The sequence below is a fragment of the Psittacula echo genome (genome assembly GCF_963264785.1).
Source record: "Psittacula echo genome assembly, chromosome: Z".
NCBI lineage: Eukaryota > Metazoa > Chordata > Aves > Psittaciformes > Psittacidae > Psittacula > Psittacula echo.
Genome location: NC_137742.1, coordinates 75,519,056 through 75,538,297, shown reverse-complemented (window position 1 = coordinate 75,538,297; position 19,242 = coordinate 75,519,056). Strand labels below are relative to the sequence as shown.

The 19,242-nt window shown below is 42.4% G+C and overlaps 1 protein-coding gene across 1 annotated transcript in view; it reads right to left on the bottom strand.

Annotated features, from left to right (window-relative positions):
- The window catches only part of ATG10 (autophagy related 10), a gene marked incomplete at its 5' end in the record, with an annotated part of 87,098 nt that extends 83,033 nt beyond the window's left edge, over positions 1–4,065 (bottom strand). Inside the window, one exon of the mRNA XM_080638030.1 lies at positions 3,940–4,065. Coding sequence (XP_080494156.1) covers positions 3,940–4,065 — 126 coding nt within the window. The remainder of the gene's footprint in view (positions 1–3,939) is intronic.
- Positions 4,066–19,242: the final 15,177 nt, after the last annotated feature.

Below are 19,242 nucleotides of genomic sequence, written 5' to 3'. Positions count from 1 at the left end.
AAGTCTCTCCTTGTTGAGCTTCATGGGAGTGTCAGCAGGATTACAGCTACGTGCACTGGTATTCATCCCCCTAAGAGCAGCAAAGAAACTACTACAGCCACCCACAGAGGTAAAATGCCCAAGGCACAGTGAGGTTTGCCAGAGAAGGCTGCTTCACTGCAGCATTCATCTCCCTGAACCAGTTCTTCCTGTCAGCCAGAAGGCACCAAGTGCCACAGCCTGTGCATTCTGTAGCATTTGAGTGCCATGAAAAAATACCTATGGAGAGTTGGATTTAGCAGTCTCTGTATTTGATAGCTGCATGTCAGAGGCTAGAGGAGAGGTGGCACACAAGAGAAGCAACCCTCCTGTTGCACTCCCTGTTCTGATACCTGTTTTGCACCCTTCTGCCCCTATAAATACATCAATATTTTAGCAAAGACTTTGATCTCATTACTGTGGAAAGGAAGTTCATTTCTACTCCAGCTATCCTGTGAGCATCATAAGCAAAAGTGAACTGATACAGCCTTTGCTATGGTTACTTAGATTAACCTAAGTAAGTAAGTCAGGGACCCAGACTGAGTATAGTATTCAAGGTGGAGCCTGACAAGCACTGAGTGGGACAATGACATCTTTATCTCTGCTTGTGATGTTCTTGTTGACTGCTTATAGCTGTCTGTATCTGGAAACTTATGGTGCCTTGTGTCGTTTCCCAATTTCCAGGCTGCCAGAGCTGCCAAGGGAGAAGGAAGAGAGAGATTCTTTACTCAGGACATCAACGACATCATACTGCAGTAAGTGCTGCTGGGAAAGAAGAGTGGGAATAAGAAACATAAAGCAGAAAGCTAACAGGGGGCAGCTTTCACAGCCAAGATTAAACTATCCACCCCTAATAACAGCACTCCCGTTTAGCTTCATCAAGTCCTACAGTAGAGGTGCTCTTGGCTTTTTTTACAGCTTTCTTCTGGGAGAAAGAAACATTATAAAAATAACATAGTTTAGAACATTTCACTTACAGCTATAAATACAAGGTTCTGCTTGGGCCGTGTGAGCTTATGTCACAGGAGCCAGCTCCACAAAAACAATGAGTATTTCATCATCCAAATTTAATCTCTACAGAAAACACAGGAACACAAGAACACAGCCTGGTCTGCAAGCCTGGTTTACTTGTGTGGTCTTATTGCTATCAATGGGTCTATTCACGTGAGTACAGAATGAGGAATAAGATCCAAGTGCATTACATCAGCAAAACTAAGAGTGCCCCGAACTACCCAGAACGCATACAATGGGTAAAAAAAAAAAAAAAGGCAAAAAAACAATGGGCCATCTTGTTAACGACAAGCTTCCTTCCCAGACTACATACTACATAAATGGATGGTCTCAATGAAATCACAGTCACCAACTTGACCCATTAAAAAAAAGAAAAAAACAACACCTCTTACAATTTTTTTCACAGGTAAGAACAAAATTCTCTCTGATTCTGCTATTTTCAGCAAAGCTTCTTATTTCACAGAAAGTTCGAACTTTGACCCATGTATTAAATTCCCAATAGAGGCTTAGAGCATCCTTCTTTGTTGAATAAATCCTCACAAATACAGCCTTGGACTGAAATCCAAAGTTCCAAACGGCTCATTGTAAAAAAGGGTTCACTATAACACTTAGCTAATATTTGCACTCTTTTAAAAACTTCTAAACAGAATGTACCTAAGGCTGGGATCCTGCTTCTTACTGAAATTCTGTTAATTTGTGTTTACAAATGCTAATGTACAATTGCCACAGAAGTGATGGTATATATTTACTGCAGGACTTACTGCACTTCAAAATGGTAGAAGCATGATTTTTCTCCCCAAAATTCATGAAAGCATGCAAAACCACTAAATCCATTAACATAAAACACAAAAGCTAAAAAACACCAGAGAGAAGAAATACACAGATAATGATAAGTACCCCAAACTATGATACTGAAAACCAGTCAGAAAAGCAAGAAAATTACTATTCATCAGGGACTGTAGTGACAGGACAAGGGGTAATGGGTTCAAACTTAAACAGGGGAAGTTTAGATTGGATATAACGGAGAAATTCTTTACTGAGAGGGTGATGAGGCACTGGAATGGGTTGCCCAGGGAGGTGATGAATGCTCCATCCCTGTGGTGTTCAAGGCCAGGTTGGATGAGGCCTTGGGTGGCATGGTTTAGTGTGGGGTGTCCCTGCCCATGGCAGGCAGGTTGGAACTAAATGATCTTAAGGTCCTTTCCAACCCTGACTATTCTATGATTCTATGAAAACATAGGAAAACCTGTATTGCCCACACATCAAAAAAAGTGGGGCAAAGAGACATCCTAGAACAGTGTGGATTTATTATTAGATGGAAAATAACAGAAGCATTCAAAGTAGAAACTGCAACTATTGAAAATATTTCTGTTCTTATTTAGAGAACAAATACAAATTATTAAGAAGTTTTCATTTCAGTGGTGGGTAAGCAGGACATTAACATGACACAGCTATTGTTAGGTGTTTTTAAATCAGTACATAAGAACTGCTGATCTTTTAAGTTTTTGAGTACTGTGGAAGCTTCAGAGAAGCCTGGATAAAGCCAGCATGTATCAATATATCTTTATATACTGGCTAATCTGAGTAACTATACACATATTCATGTACTAAAGTCATCCCAAGCTAAAGAAGACATCATGTAGAATGCAGTAAATAAAGAAAAACATACAGTACATGTTGTTATTTTTTAACAAAAATAGGTTTTATCACAGTAAAGACTTGCTTGCTTGATAAACACAAACAATATATGCCCAGACTTCTGTAAGAAAACTGCTGATTCCACAAGTGGAAATTAAAACATTAAAATAATCCCATCCTAATCTGACTCTCACTAAAGGATGAAAATATGATTAATTCACAGATCTCAAATGTAACTTTAAAAAATGGGGAATCATCCTAAAAGAAGTGATTCTAATGGGGTCCTGTGGGACTCGGCCCCGCGTTATTTAACATTTTGATTAATGACCTAGAAACAATATGTAATTATTATTGGTGAGGTTTGAAAATTGTGAAGAACCAGCAAATAACGAGGATTGATCATTTATACAGATTTTTCCACTTGCTGTATGTAACTAACATGTATTCTAATGCAAAATATTAAGTCACACATCTAGAACAAAAACTGCGTGCTATTTCAGTTTACAGGGTTAAAGTGATCCTTGGATACGTAACCACAACCCCTTGCCCAGAGTAGGAAGGTCTGAATTTCACAATGATACAACATCCATTGTCTAGTTCGGCCCACAGCTGAAAAAGGATTTTTATATATTGGACAGGATTCAGAGATCCACGAGAATTGTTAAACTACTGGAAAACATGTAAACAGGCAGGGAGCTCAACATGGTTTGCTTCTACAATTACAACGTTCTAAATGATCTGAAACTAAAGTACCAAAACAGAGAGAATTCTGATGAAAAAAGGGTGCCCAGCTTAGAAGACAAAGGTATAGATACCAATGGCTGGAACACAAAGCTGGGCAGTTAAGATTAGTAGGAACAGCTGCGTTTTTTTTTTTTTTTTTTTAATTCACTTTAAGCATAGCCAGCCACTTGAAAGACTTGTTGAAAGCTGTGACTGTTTTTCGAACACTGGGAATTCTAAAAACAAAGACTGCTTAATGTCGTAAAAGACATTTTCAGACCAAAACAGAAATCATCTTGGGTAACCCTACAAGGTTACACCACAAGGTGCAGTAGTTTTTGGATTCATGAACCCTATTCAATACAGATACAGGCCTATATCCTCATGTAAACCATCTATGCACTACTTTGTTCTTGGTCCAGCTGTGCAAAATACCATTTATTTCGTATGTTATAAACTCCCCTTGAAAAGGATGTTCCAGCTTGTGGCAGTTGTCAACAGTTCAAAAAGGCCAGAAAGGGTATCTAAAAATGAACACGATTATTTTACCTTGCTAGTTCTCCACTCCCAGCCATCTCCTATCTGCTGTGAATGTTTAATAAATTCTTCACAGTACTGCTTGAATCTCTTTTCTTCCAAAAAGAAGTCCTCTTCACCTGCCATGCTGCGGGACATCTGCAGAGCAAACTAAATGTTAGTACTGGCACATAAAGTGAACACTAAAAACTTTCACTAATTTCTAGCAATTAAATAATAAAACAACAAAGCACTGGGAAGGGTGGGAGGAGAGAAAACAGGTTCTTTAAAACGAAGACAAATTTCTTCAAGTACATTAGAAAATTAGACACACAAAATGGGTGAAGTTGGAATGGACCGCTGGAGATAATCTAGTCCAATCCCCCTGTTCACAGAAGGATCAACTAGAGTAGGTCGCTCAGGACCATTTCCAGTTGGGTTTTGATGATCTCAAAGGCTGGAGATGCCACAAACTCTCCAGAAAATCTGTTCCAGTGTTTAATTACCACAGCAGTAAATAATTTGTTTTGTGTTTAAATGAAAGTCTATGTATCTGTGATCAATGCCTCTTGTGCATTCACAACATACAGTGCAAAAAGCCTGGCTCCCTCTTCCTTATTCTCTCTCATCAGTATTTCACACTGACATTTCTCATGTCCAGGCTGATGAGTCCCAGATCCCTCAGCCCTGCCTTGTATGTCAGACACTCTTAATCATCTTTGTGGCCCCTCACTGGATTTGCTCCAGTCTGGCACTGTCTTTCTTGTACTGGAGAGACCAGAGCAGGACATAGGATGGTTGGTTTGACATACATTTCCTTAGCAGCATGGCCCAGCCAGTGACTGTACTGCATGGAAGAGGACTACTTCCATAGGCCTACCACTTTTTTCTTGGGGAACCGAACGGCTCCACAACACCTTAACAAAGAGTTTGCGGACCCAGAACCTCCACAATGGCCATCAGAGCCCCGCAGAAGTAACTGCTCTTGCTCATGCCAGCAGCACAGCTCTCAATGGCCCAACAATGTGGCTTCAGGGGGTCACAACATGTTTCAAATGAGCACCTTCCCTTCTCCTCGAACGCTCCCCTCCAGGGTCTTAAAGGTAACATAAAAGCTTCCAGAGGATCCTTCCAATTTTACTTTTTTCCCCTCTTTCAAAGAGGATTTATCATAAACACAGCCAGTTTACAAACATCAGGAAACACTGCAGCACCACATTCAAATACTCAGTTAACTATTACATGTTTTTTCTTAAAAAAAAAAAAAAACACAGAGGACACAGCACCTCATGTAACGTTCGTTATTTTTCAGGATCTGGCCCTCAATCACAACATCACTCTTTCTGCCTATGACATAAATCATTAATCTCGCACTTGAAAACACCTCATTTTCAATGGCAGTTAACTCAAGCCCCCGTTACTCTGTGATACCCGGTTGCCAAGAAAGAGGAACTGTGGAAGAACAGGCAGGGTAAACGCTTCTGCGGTTTCCAAATTTCCCAGTTCAGATGATGGACCGCACAACCGCGGAAGTACATGTAAAGGAGAGTGCAGCTCTCACATATGTTTTAAGCAGAGATCACAGAATCACGGAATGGTTTGGGCTGGAAAGGACCTTAAGATCATTTAGTTCAACCCGCTGACACGGGCAAGAGGTACGTGCTTTGGGACATAAACAGCTGTGGAGTGACACCAGGCTGCTGGCACCCGCGCAGCACACCTTTCTTCCCTACAATTAACCCGAAAAGACTTAACAGCGACCACCAGAGCCGAGCTAACCAGCCGCGCTCGTCCAAGGCCCCGCAAGCAGCAGGGACAAGGCATCCCCAGCCAGGCCGGCCCCGCTCCTCCCCTGCCCGCCCCGCCATGCGGAGCCCCTCAAGCCTTCCGCCGGGTGGTGGTGGAGAGGCTACCGGAGGGACAGGCAGGCGGCGGGGCCCGGGGGGAGGCACGGGGGGCCGGTCCCGCCTGAAAAGTGATGAAGAGAGGCGAGGAAGCCGCGGCGCGGGGAACCTTTCCCGCCACACCGCCCTCCACATACCGTGCCTCCGCCTCCCGCCAGCGCCGCTCTCCTTGCCAGCCCACCGCGCACGCGCGCCCTGCGGCGGGCCGCGGCCGGCGGGAAGGAGGGGGCGGTAGCGCATGCGCGGCGGGAGGTGCTGGCCTCGGCCGCGGGCTACGCGGGGGGTGGGGTTTGGTTGCCGTTGCTGTCTGTGGGCGCTGTCTGTGTTAGGCGACAGTTCGGGAGCGCTCCCGGCTAGCCGGCGGGGTACAGAGACTCTCGCCCACTTCCGTTATCAGCTCCTTCCGCCACCGCCAACCGTGCTAGTCCCTGGTTAATTCAGACCCGCTGGCCTCGCTCCAAGAGCTCAGCAATGACTCTTACATCTGCGTGTTTCTAATCGGTTTCGCAGGCTCCACAGCCCTTCTCTCCTTACAGGATAAATATAAAATGTTATTATTTCCTCCTAGTGAGGACGGGGAAACGTGAAATTAAAATGGCCAGCTCATTTCAGGACTGTCTTGGAATGTAACATGGTGGATGAGTGAAGGAGTGGTTATTCATGTGGTTATCCATGATGAAGTGAGGGACTCTTCATCTGGGAATCTTGTGATAGGACTAGGGGGAATGGCTTCAAACTTAAATGGAAGATGTAGGTTGGATATAAGGAAGAAGTTTTTCTGTCTGAGGGTGGTGAGGCCCTGGCACAGGTTGCCCAGAGAAGCTGTGGCTGCCTCATCCCTGGCAGTGCTCAAGGCCAGGTTGGACACAGGGGCTTGGAGCAACTTGGTTTAGTGGAAGGTATCCCTGCCCATGGCATGAAATTGGAACTGGATGAGCTTTAAGACTCCTTCCAACCCAAACCAGTCTGTGATTCTCATTCTATGGTTATGCAGCTGTCTGGGTGAAAATGTGAAAAAATTAACAGGGTCTCACTAAAATATTAATCCTGAGCTACTTCCACAAGATGCCTGATGTGTGTTTCACTTTGTTACCCAGCTGTGTTGACTGTATAATTGCTTTTAGGTGTGAAAATTTGCCAAGTGCACAGAAGCTGTTTTGCTACACGAATGTTAAAATAATTATTTTTAAAATTTACAAGTCTATTAAGCTATGCACTTTTTAGTGGTAAGGTCTTGTCTGGCTTGACTAAGCCATCCAAACTGTAGTATGTGCAGAAATCCAAATACCCAAACTATGGTTTACAGTATATAGTACATACTAATATATCTGGATGGATGGATGGAACCCAAAATCATAGAATACTTGGAAAAGGCCCTTAAGATTCTCAAGTCCAACTGTTAACCTAACATTCCCAAGTCCACCACTAAACCATGTCACTAAGGACCACATCTACATGTTTTTTTAGATACCCCAAGGGATGGTAACTTCACCGCTTCCCTGGGAAGCCTATTCCAGTGCTTTAAAATATTGCTTTAAAATGTGGGGTTTACCTATTTAGCAGGAGACTGCCATTTTAAAGAGTTTTGTGATTTGCATTTAGAGTAAATGAGCTACCCCGTCAGCTTTGGAGACCACACTGCAATGAAGAACCTCCACAGGCAGATGGTGCTTTGCTGTTGGTGGTAATGTGACATTCTGCAACCATGGGGCTCCCAATTTGATTGTAATTTGCTGGGTGTGGAGAGCTCACAAGGCCCAAGGCATTTTGTTGGAATATTCCTGAAGTAAACCATTTTTCTTTGTACTTAAAATTCCATTTACTGGATTTTGGCTGTTAGCAGCCGAGTTCTTCAAATATGCACTGTGATTCATATTTAAAGATAATTTTCACAACTATTTATGATTAGCAAAAACTTCTATCCAAGTCTGTAATTTTCAACATTAGGTATATATAAGCAAAGTTTTGTTTTGTGACGTTATTCTGGAGAATGATTGTATGATGTGCTTTGAATGGATCATAGTACCTCCACAGATCGCTATTTTGGCTGCATGTATTATTTTTGAAAGCAGTTACACAGCTTGGGTTATGCTATTACAACCACAAGTTGTGATGCTGGAGTCATTATTTAATCATCAGAATTAATTATTTATATTGTTTTTCACTGATTCTTTTAAATGTTTGGGCTTATGAAATATGGTAAGTAAACACTGCATTTTCATCCAACCCTGAGTTTTAAAGGAAGGTTTTTACATTGTGGGATTCTATTCCTTAAGCCATTTTTTGCTAGCAGAAAATGCCTGTGGTATTGAAAAAATGTCAGCAGTGTGTATTGCCTTGGAAGCTACAGCTCCTGATTTCTAATTTTAGCTTTGTTACTGTCTCTCTGGATTTTCTTAGGGAAGAATCATCAAGTTGAGGGCATGGCTCATTTTAAAAGTGCATGATAGGACCCTAATTTTGCACTGAAGTTAGCAAAGAAGTCACCATGAGTAGCAGCTTTTAGGAAGCTAAGCCATAGTTTCCATATATTCAGATCCATCTACTCAGATCCATTTACTTTATTTAAAATTGTGAGCATGCAGTCGCTGTAAAAATCAAGAACATGCAGCAACTTGGATTTCAACACTAGTTGTCTTTTTTAAAGAATACCATCAGAGCATCACAAATATTATCTATGGGCCTTAAATTGAGCATACACAATGTTTAGTTATTATGTGTTGTTAAAAGTAATGAACAGTTTACCTGAGTATCCCCCTCCAGGACTTGCTGGTGAGCCTAGCTGACTCATTGTGTTATGAAAGTTAAGGTCTGAAGTGCTTAGCTTTGAAAAATTGTTAGTATCCATATGTTACTGCTAACAGAAATTCCATATCTCTCTATGTGGACAGGATACTGTACTTACCAGAGATGAGTTCTAATCCTGGCTCTGCTGTTGACAAATTTGGGCTGTTTCAGATTTTTGTGTCTGTTTCTCTTTTTGTGTGTCTGCAGAGCAGATCAGATCAGATTCATGGAATATTCTTACAGCATCTGGTATCAGCTTGGTCATCTCCAGTATTGTTGCCAGGGCATTTCAGCAAGTTGCAGTGAGTGCCACTTTATCAAAGGAAATGCATTTGCTGTAGTTCTAAAATTACTTGACAAGAAGTCCCAATAGGGGTTTCTTTCCTTTCTCTTTCTTCTTTTGCCTGTACTCTGAATCAGTGCCTCAGGTTTCCATCTTATCTCTGCATACAAAAGTTTTAATAGTCCTGTTCCTTGAGTCACTACTGAGATGTTTTATGCTTAAAGCAAATGCATAATAAGTCATCAGACCGGTTTGGTTTCTGGTGCCAGTAGGTGCCCAGAGCCCGTGGAGTGATCACAGGTCATCAAGGGAGCACCTGAACAGCAGCAACAAAGGCCAAGTGCAGTGTCCTGCACATGGGTCAGGGCAATCACAAGCACGAAGAAAGCTGGAGAGGGGCTTTTGACAAGGTCCTGTAGGGACACAACAAGGGGAATAGCTTTAACCTGACAGAGGGGAGACTGTGATGAGAGGTCTTAGGAAGAAGTTCTTCCCTGTGAGGGTGCTGAGGCCCTGGCACAGGTTGCCCAGAGAAGCTGTGGCTGCCCCATCCCTGGCAGTGTTCAAGGCCAGGTTGGACAGGGCTTGGAGCAACCTGGTCTAGTGAAAGGGGTCCCTGCCCATGGCAGGGGGTTGGAACTGGATGAGCTTTAAGGCCCCTTCCAACCCAAACCAGTCTGTGATTCTATGATTAATGAATTATCACATATTGATAATTTTTAAGAGTAAACTATGGTTGTTGTAGGAACTTTATGGCTGAGATTTTTAGAACTAAACTAAGAGCTTGGACAGCAATCCTTCATCAGCCAGGCTGTGAACTGTTTGATCTCTAAAAGGCCTTTTTCATCTCTTCATCCTGTAATTTGATCCCAAGAAACAGCTTCATCCAAAACCCATTGATGAGTCAAGCAGTTCAGGCAACACTCACCTCTCCAAAGAAAACAGGTAACATTACAGCTCTGATAGGATTAACATCATGTACATTCAATTTCACAAATCCTATTTAGTATGGTTCAGATCCACAGTAATTCTAATGCTATTTCTTCTACTTTGGTTTTTGATTACCCTTACTTTCCAATGCTGAGCAATGTTGCTAAGCAAAAAGAGATCACAATCTGTTATTACCAATGCCTGGCAGGACCTGGGTTGGAAATTTTATAATAAAAGAATATTGCCAGGTAACCCAAATGAGAAGTAATGGTATCGCCAAAGCAAAATGCTTGTGAAGATATCTCATGAGGCTATTGGACAGCACATTTAAACCCAGCATATCATTTGTGCTGCAACAAATAGTTTCTTCATTTGCTGTACTAGTATGGTCACAGGAGGAAATGCATCCTATCTACAGTATAGGAAGAACTACATATAAAGGCAACATCTGCAAAACCAAAATGCTGGACCTCATTCCAGTTGATATTAGCAGTCATACACCATGGGTGACTGCTGAATTTAAATCTCTTCATTGTCTGTCATTAGATTAATAGTGCTTATGGAGATTCTGCACCAGTAATGCAAAATAAGAATTAAAAGCAAACTACTCCGCATTCTTTTGCTTTGTTCTTTTCAGAGACTTTATAGTTGAAATTCCTGTTAAGAGCTTGGTAGATGGAGAGCTTATTTTCCAATAATCACTTTCCAATAATCACGTAAGAGCACAATACCGCAGTGCTCTTACAAAGTAGACAAGTAGTGATATTTTCCATTTGCTGGCAGAAAAATAGGAATTAAGTAAGTTGTACAAGGGTGTGGAAATTGTTAGGCTAGTGAGCAGAGCTCAGTTTTGTAGATGCATGGTCTGTGCCTTGAACATACTTGCTCTTGGGCCCTTTGATTGTGCTGAAAGAAAGTTCAAAGGAAACAAACTGAGAGGTATACAAACAGCATACATTTTTCATGAGTGTTTTTATTCTACTCTGGTGGCTACCAACCAGCACTGGAAAAAAAGTAACAGCACAATGCAGCAATTGTTGCCACATTCTGGTTTTGGCAGTTTTTCCTACTTCTTTCTACTTCTTTTATCTAAAAGTTTAATACTTCTTTCAGATTTTTTTCATTGTTTTATGTTCTCTTTCTGCTGCTGTTACTGATGTTCCAGTCTTGGTTTTTTGGTTTGTTTTGGTTTTATTTCTTATTAGACAAGCTGAAATCAATTTGAGACAGGCTACTATACGAAATACTCAAGTCATTAATAAAAAAGATAACAGCAGTTCTCTGGACTCTCTCCAACAGGCCCATGTCTTTCCTGTACTGAGGACTCCAGAGCTGGACGCAGGACTGCAGGGGGGGTTTCCCGAGAGCGGAGCAGAGGCATGCCTGTTAAAAAGTCTTTATGTATATAGTTCAGTACATTTTGGATCCCAGCCCGTTTGACTTAATACGTGTTATTCATGCTACGTCATTGTATGCACACAATGTCCTGCACACTAAGGATGTATGTGTGCTATACATTTGATTTCAGGATTTCTAGGGGTCACAATATTTCTTCCACTTTTTTGTTTTTTGATGACTTTTGGGATCAGGTAAGGATCTGATCGTCATGGGTGTCTTTCCAGGAATTAAATTGTTTCTTGAGTTTCATTTTGCTTTGTAAACCCTTGTTTTTCCCAAAGTGGGAAATAAATGGTTTTCAGAGACCAATGCTTTTGTAGCTGCGATAGGTCCTGAACAGGTCTAGAGATACTAAGGGAGAGAAGATGCCCCCGGGTTGTGCTTGAAGAGTTACACCAGCCAGAAGAGTGATGTGTTCTATCTCAGTAAAGGCTTGATGGATGAGAACAGTGTTTTGAACAGCAGTACAGGAAATACGGCAAAACCTGTGACAGTGAAGTAATGAACCCAAGTGCTTTAGCTCATAGTAAAATTAGGTCCTTCCCAGTAACGTTGTTACCCACAGAATAATACAGCTCCCTGTTATATTTTTAGTAACAATCAGTTTCTCTTATTAGAGACAATGGAATCCTTCTCTAACTGCACAGGTACCAGGAGAAAAATGTTCCCCAGCTAGTAGTGGATTATTGGAACTGGAGTGTGAATTTGACTGACTAGTGCTGTGAAAATAACTTCTGATGCCAGCTAGGTAAAAGCAGTAGGTATGGCTCTGGACTTCTGTACCCTAAAAAACGTTCAGTTGGCTGTAGACATAGACCTACGATAGTGAAATTAAACTGATTTGTGATGTCAGGAAGTGCAGATTGGAGATACTTCTGTAAGAAATTTACAAGTTTACTCTGAAGAAATGTTATTAAATATCTTTCAGGTGCAGGTGCATAGCCTGGTGATGATCTTTCTGCTACCTGTTCAAAGCCTCTTTTTAAAATGTAAGCTAACTGGGTGCAGAAACAAATCAACCTAAAGCACAGAACTCCACCTTAATATGCAACAGAGAAAGCAATAAATAAACCTGCAACCAGATAGAGTGAGAATTGGTTTTGCCATCTGTTGTGCCCCTTGTCTGCCCTTCTCAATGCCTCTTCTCACATGTGTTGCAGGGGTTCACACAGAGGTTCAAGTGTATTGGCCTCTTCCCAAGCCAAGGCTGAAGAATCCAGTTCACAGGATTCCTGGACCCTGTGGAGCTCTGCACAGCAAGGAGCGGGACAAGGAGGCATTTGCACTTACACAGCCCTTGCATGAACAGCCATGTATTTGGCACTTTGTGAGAGCCACTGCTGATATACTTGGTCACTGCACAGTTTTCCTTCAGGCCTCTCCTTCCAAACTAAAGGCTTTTTAACATTTTATTGCTCTCTAGTGTTCCTAATACAATTGTGTCTGCCAAGGAGTGGACCAAAGAAAAGGCAAGGCTAACTTCTGGTCCTGAAAGGGCCTCTCCTGCTGCTGTTTCCAGAGGTGGGCTAGTCACCTTTGTAGGCCCTGGGTCTCACCAACCAGGCTGTCACTTCAGTTTTCACTTTCTGTTGCCAGTTCCCTTTCATAGCTGCCAAATCCACCTCCTCTGTTCCTCACTCAGTATTGTTTCTCAAATACAGCATCTAACATTTGTTCTCATTTTCTGAATGCTGGACTGTTCACTTGTTCATCCTTCCGAATGGCATAGCCACCTATTCATACTTGGAAGTTCCTGCCATAGAAATGAGAAAAAGAGTATTTATCCAGCTTGATGTAAAGCACTGGAAAAAAGCCCCCTAGTTTATTGTCTTCATTGACATAAGATCATGTCCTCTAACTTAATATTTTTAGTATACCTCTTTATCCCATTTGTGAGAAATGTAGCAAGTGAAGAGCCTCAGCATGGTAAGACGGTTACAATCCTTCCTAGAATTACATTTCTTTTATCATACTGCATGTACTGCAAATTGAGAATAAGGTTGATTCCTAACACTTCATCTTCTGTTGTCATGAGTCTTGTTTTCCAGACTTACTACCAACATTATGAATGTACTGAGTGCTTCAGAATGCAAGACAAGAACAGCATGTCAGCTGTTTTCATCAGGGTATGCAAATGAGATTTGTAGAAGCCCAGTGGAAGAACATTGCATCAACTAATAGAGACTTCAGGAGTAAATCTGGTGAGTTTGTTTCCTTATCAGCTTGGACTAACAAAGAACATTCTTGTTGCCTGAAAATTATACATGTCACCTGCCAGATTGGAAGAAAATCAGAAGCTGTCCTGGTAAAATGATGAAGTGAGCAGCAGGGAGCTGACCATTCATTTGACAGTGAACTATAAACGTAAATATTTTTCTTTACACTAAAGAAAGGACCTGCCATTTAAAATTCACAGTTTAGCACATGCTAAAATATTGTCCCTATACTAGACTGCCCAAAATTCTGTTAACTAGCATAAGTTAATATATGACACTCAACGTTTTTGTTCATCCTTATTTGGACAAGGCCACAGGCTTTTTTTCATTCTCTTGAATGATATAGTCCAGAAATTTACCAGATCTTCAAAATTAAAATCAGCTGTTACGTTACTGATCCAATTGTAATTCTTTTCCCCCAGAAGAAAAAACATACATTTATTCAGATGGAGTTTAACTTGCAGCATGGCTGCGGAAAATCATTGCTTGTACCAAGTAAGATGATCCTTTGAACAGGAGGAATATCTCCTGACCCTTTACCCACTGGTAATTGCCACTACAGAGGTGAGTGCAAAAAAGGATTTCAAGGGATCCAGTCCTCCAGACCACTGTAAGCAGAATTTCAAAATAAGCTATTTTGCAGTGTCATTACTCCTTTCCTTAGTTGACTGAATTTACCCTGGCATAAGAGGCTGTAGCTCCACTTCATTCATCGACATTTACCTACAACACAGTTACACTGCACTGGAATATTTCACACAGGGTAGGTGTAGAGGTTTCCCAGACCACTGCCAGTCCTGTGCTTCAGTCATTCTACTTCAGTCATGTGCAGCATTTGTGCAAGGTAAATAATACAAGAGTCAAACTCAGGAAGACAAGAGGATGAAGAGCAGACTATTAATGAAATTGGAATGGTTTATTTAATAAGACTATGACCTAGCATGCTTTAGCTTCACCAGCTCATCAGTGTCAGTTCCCCTAATCTGTACGCAGCACTGACATTGATGGAGCTTCTTAACATAACAGTGAAATCATAGAATCATAGAATGATTTGGGTTGGAAGAGACCTTAAAGCCCATACAGTTCCAGTCCCATGCCACAGGCAGGGACACCTTCCACTAGACCACATTGCTACAAGCCCCGTCCAACTTGGCCTTGAGCACTGCCAGGGATGGGGCGGCCACAACTTCTGTGGGCAACCTGTGCCAGGGCCTTACCATCCTCACAGGGAAGAACTTCTGCCTAAGAGCTCATCTCAGTCTCTCCTCTGTCAGGTTAAAGCCATTCCCCCTTGTCCTGTCCCTACAGGCCCTTGTCAAAAGCCCCTCTCCAGGTTTCTTGTCGGCCCCTTCAGGCACTGGCAGCTGCTCTAAGGTCTCCCCTTATGGAGCCTTCTCTTCTACAGGCTGAACAAGTCCAGCTCTCTCAGCCTGTCTCCAGAGCAGAGCTGCTCCAGCTCTCACAGCATCTCCATGGCCTCCTCTGGACTCTCTCCAACAGCTCCATGTCCCTCTTGTGTTGTTGCCCCAGAGCTGGACACAGGACTGCAGGGGTCTCCCCAGAGTGCAGTAGAGGGGGAGAATCCCCTCCTCCAACCTGCTGCTCATGCTCTGGGGATGCAGCCCAGCACATGGCAGGGTTCTGAGCTCAAGTGCTCACTGCCAGGTCATCCCCCAGTTCCCTCAGGACCCACAGATGCATCTCATCAGGTCTCATGGACTTGTGCACCTTCAGGTTCCTCAGATGATCTTGAACCTGATCTTCTACAGCGGCGGTTCTTCATTCTCCAAGTCCCTGCCTTTGCCTTCTGTGACTTTGGCAGTGTGGCTGGAGCTCCTGCTGCCAAAGACCAAGTTAAAAAAGTCATTGCATGCCTTGGCCTTCTCCATGTCCCAGGTAACCAGGTCTCCTGTTTCCTTCTGGAGAGGGCCCACATTTCCATGGTCCAAATTTGCAGTTGGGATTTCCATTTATAGCATGCTCTGTCTTCATTGGATGCCCCTCCACATTAATTTCAATGAGGCAGTAATTAGGCCCTTAAAGCAGAATTAAGATATCTTTAATAATTGAATTTAGATGCAAAATTTACCCAGTATTCTTTCAAAAAAAAAATTCGCATCTGCTGATGTTGATGAAGGTATGTCAGAACTAATTTAGTCTAGCAATTACTCTCCATGATGTGGAGTAATGGTGGGGCTGCAACACCTGGCAATAGGCAAACCTGGATAACACAGGTACTGTGGCACACAGCTTGGAAATAACTGAGATCCAGCATAGCCAGCACAGGCCCAGAATGGGAGATGAAATGAACTTCTCAGGTATCTATGTACAGTGCTCCAAGATGCTGCAGGCCAAGTGCGCATTCCAGAGCTGGTGTGTCCTCCCTGAGCGCAGAGCAGCACAGTGGAATGGTGGAGGAATCAGGTCCCCTCCCACCAGTTTTACTGCTCTGTTTCAGCAGCAGCTAGACAGGTCCATGCGGCATCAGAAAAGCAACTCACCCCCACGGTCCTTGTAGCTGCAGGACAATGCTGAGACATTGTGGCTGGATCTGCACAGAGCTGGCATGAATTTATAGTTGGTTTATTGCTGATATATCATTAAAATAAAGCTTATAAGCATTTAGATTACATGTAGCTCTATACCAAAATGGGCCACATCTGGCACATGTTGTCCACAAATAATTGAGAGATAATTGGATATGATTCAGACTAAATCATTTTTAAGAGTTTTCTTTTTGTAGGAATTTTCACTAAACCAGCCAAATTCAAGAAGAAAAGCCAAAATAAGATGTAAATTTCAACTGTGGATCCCTGATGTACAATATATACATCTTGTATATGATTTGTAACTCAGAGGTAGTAGTTTCCTACATAACAATAGTGGAACGTGCCCCCAAGCACCAATTCAAATGAGACCCACCCAGCACAAGTGGAGTGCTGTGTTTTCCCAGCCCTGTTTCTTTTGCCTGCCATCCCAAAGGCATACACAAACCCAGGTCACTTTCTGTTTAATCCCTTCTATACCAACACTGTAACTTTTCCTGTCCCTTCACTCTGTCACAATCAAATGGCATGGCTTTAAGGATGGATGTATTTTGTTTATGTGAAGAACAATTTCATGTAAGTTTTCAAGTGTAAATTAGAACTTACAAATGTTGTTTATCTGATTTAAAAGCTGTGGTTATCACCGTGGGAGAAGACAACTCTCTGCAGGTATCCAGAAGCTGAGAAACAGCTGCTGTGTCCTTTTTTTATCAACTGGAGGATTACTGGTGGCTAATGATGAGGGTAGTGTCATCAATTTCCAGCTCACAACTGCATCCATGTCTGCCACCGCCACTCTCCTTTTTACCTTTGTCGGGTTACTTGCTTCTTGCTGTTATTTCCATCTACCTGCAGAATGAGGGTGAGGATGATAATGTAATAGGTGTTTTGAAGGTTAACTCAATAGTACTTCAGGCCTTTTCAGACACACAAGTGAAAACATGGGTGTATAGAAAATCAAAGTATAATTATTATGAAAATGTACATTATTGTTTAGAGTAAAAGGGAATTGAAGGTAGGATGATGAGATAATGAGACCACTGGAAGTGAAGGATTTTGAGACATGGTATTAAATAAGTAAAGAGCAGAACACTTTATTGAGCTTAGGGAGGGTTTTCCTAGCAAAAAAAAAAAAAAAAAAAAAAGAAAAAAAACACTTCATTTCCTTCATGATCTCTTTTTATTTTTCTTTTCAATATCTGAAACAAGATGTAAGATGTCACAGTATGATTGGAAATAGGAAGTTGTAAAATAGTGTTTTAAGGGCATGATCCTTTAACTGTGTTCACAGTCCCAGTGGATAAAACATTAACAAGGTAAGACTCAATTTAGATCCCTCCTGTTTTGTTATTATTGGTTACACTGCCAGATAAAGATCTATTGGAGACAATATCAGTTTATTAATATCGTGAGACTTTTTAAAGTACATGAAGATTTACCATATATGGATTTGCAAGAGATGAAAGGTCCAAACTAACCTACAATTGTCCTCACAGCACCTAACTTCTCCTGAGAAGCCAATGTTATTTCCGTAATGAATGTTCTTCTTTCAGAGAATATTTAGTACTTCATGAAATGGGGTATCTACAGCATAATCCAGAAAAGGCTAAAGGGGTGACATTTATAAATCTTGGGTTGCCACAAATCAGATTTTGCTGTGACTGTACCATTCATGATGTACAGTTAGACATACATGAGATGTAACACTAGGAAAGTGAAAGTTTTATTACCCTACATTTAATTCATTGAACTCTCTTTAATTTATCTGCTTGTTTGGATTACACATGAACATTGCAGTAGCAGCCCTCTAAGTTGGGATTTCTATTTATGGCATGCTCTGTCTTCATTGGATGCCCCTCCACATTAATTTCAATGAGGCAGTAATTAGGCCCTTAAAGCAGAATTAAGATATCTTTAATAATTGAATTTAGATTCAAAATTTACCCAGTATTCTTTCAAAAGATGTCTTTTTATAGTTTTTTGGGTCTGTGAAAGAGGACACATTTCTAAACGTTACTCTTTTACATTTCCTCCTGTTTTTCTTTTATGTATTTTGGGGCTAAACAGTCCCATTGCCACAAATTTCAAATTTCACACATGCATGTATTTAGCCATAAGGCAATTCTGAACTTTCAAAATTAAGCACACAGCCATTCCCTGTAGGATAAATTTCTTTTGCATTCTAAATAATTTCTGCCTTGATAGCCAGGGGAACTACTTAGCTCAGACATCTCTGCTGAGAGAGGTGGGTTTGAAGGATGGACTGTTCAGTGGGCATGGAACTGTCTGTATAGCTGTGTCCAGAGTTATAGTCAATGGCTCGGATCCAAGTGGAAACCAGTAATGAGTGGTGTCCCTCAAGGGTCTCTACTGGGACCAATACTATTGAGTATCTTCAGAGTTACATGGACAGTGGGACTGATGTGCCGTAGCAAGTTTACTGACACCAAGCTGTGTGGTGTAGTTGACATACTGGAGAGAAGGGATGGGTTCCAGAGGGACTTGTGGAGGCTGGAAAGGTGGCACCATGTGAACCTCATGAAGTTCAACAAGGCCAAGTGCAAGGTCTTGTTGACCCTGATCCTCAGCACAAACACAGGCTGGGTCAGACTGGATGCAGCAGGCATGAGGAGAAGGACTTGGGGGTGTTTGTTGACAAGAAGCTTCCCATGACCCAGCTTCAGAGTGTGCTGGAAGACCAGAACCCCGCTGTGTGCTGGGCTGCATCCCCAGAGCATAAGCAGCAGGTTGAGGGAGGAGATTCTCTCACTGTACTGCACTCTGGGGAGACCCCTGCAGTCCTGTGTCCAGCTCTGGGGTAATGACACAAGAGGGACATGGAGCTGTTGGAGAGAGTCCAGAGGAGGCCACGGAGATGCTGTGAGGGCTGGAGCAGCTCTGCTCTGGAGACAGGCTGAGAGAGCTGGGCTTGTTCAGCCTGGAGAAGAGAAGGCTCCTTAAGGGGAGACCTTAGAGCAGCTGCCAGTGCCTGAAGGGGCCGACAAGAAACCTGGAGAGGGGCTTTTGACAAGGGCCTGTAGGGACAGGACAAGGGGGAATGGCTTTAACCTGACAGAGAGATTGAGATGAGCTCTTAGGCAGTTCTTCCCTGTAAGGGGGGTGAGGCCCTGGCACAGGGTGCCCAGAGAAGCTGTGGCTGCCCCATCCCTGGCAGTGTTCAAGGCCAAGTTGGATGGGGCTTGTAGCAATGTGGTCTAGTGGAAGGTGTCCCTGCCCATGGCAAGGGGCTGGACTATATGAGCTTTAATGTC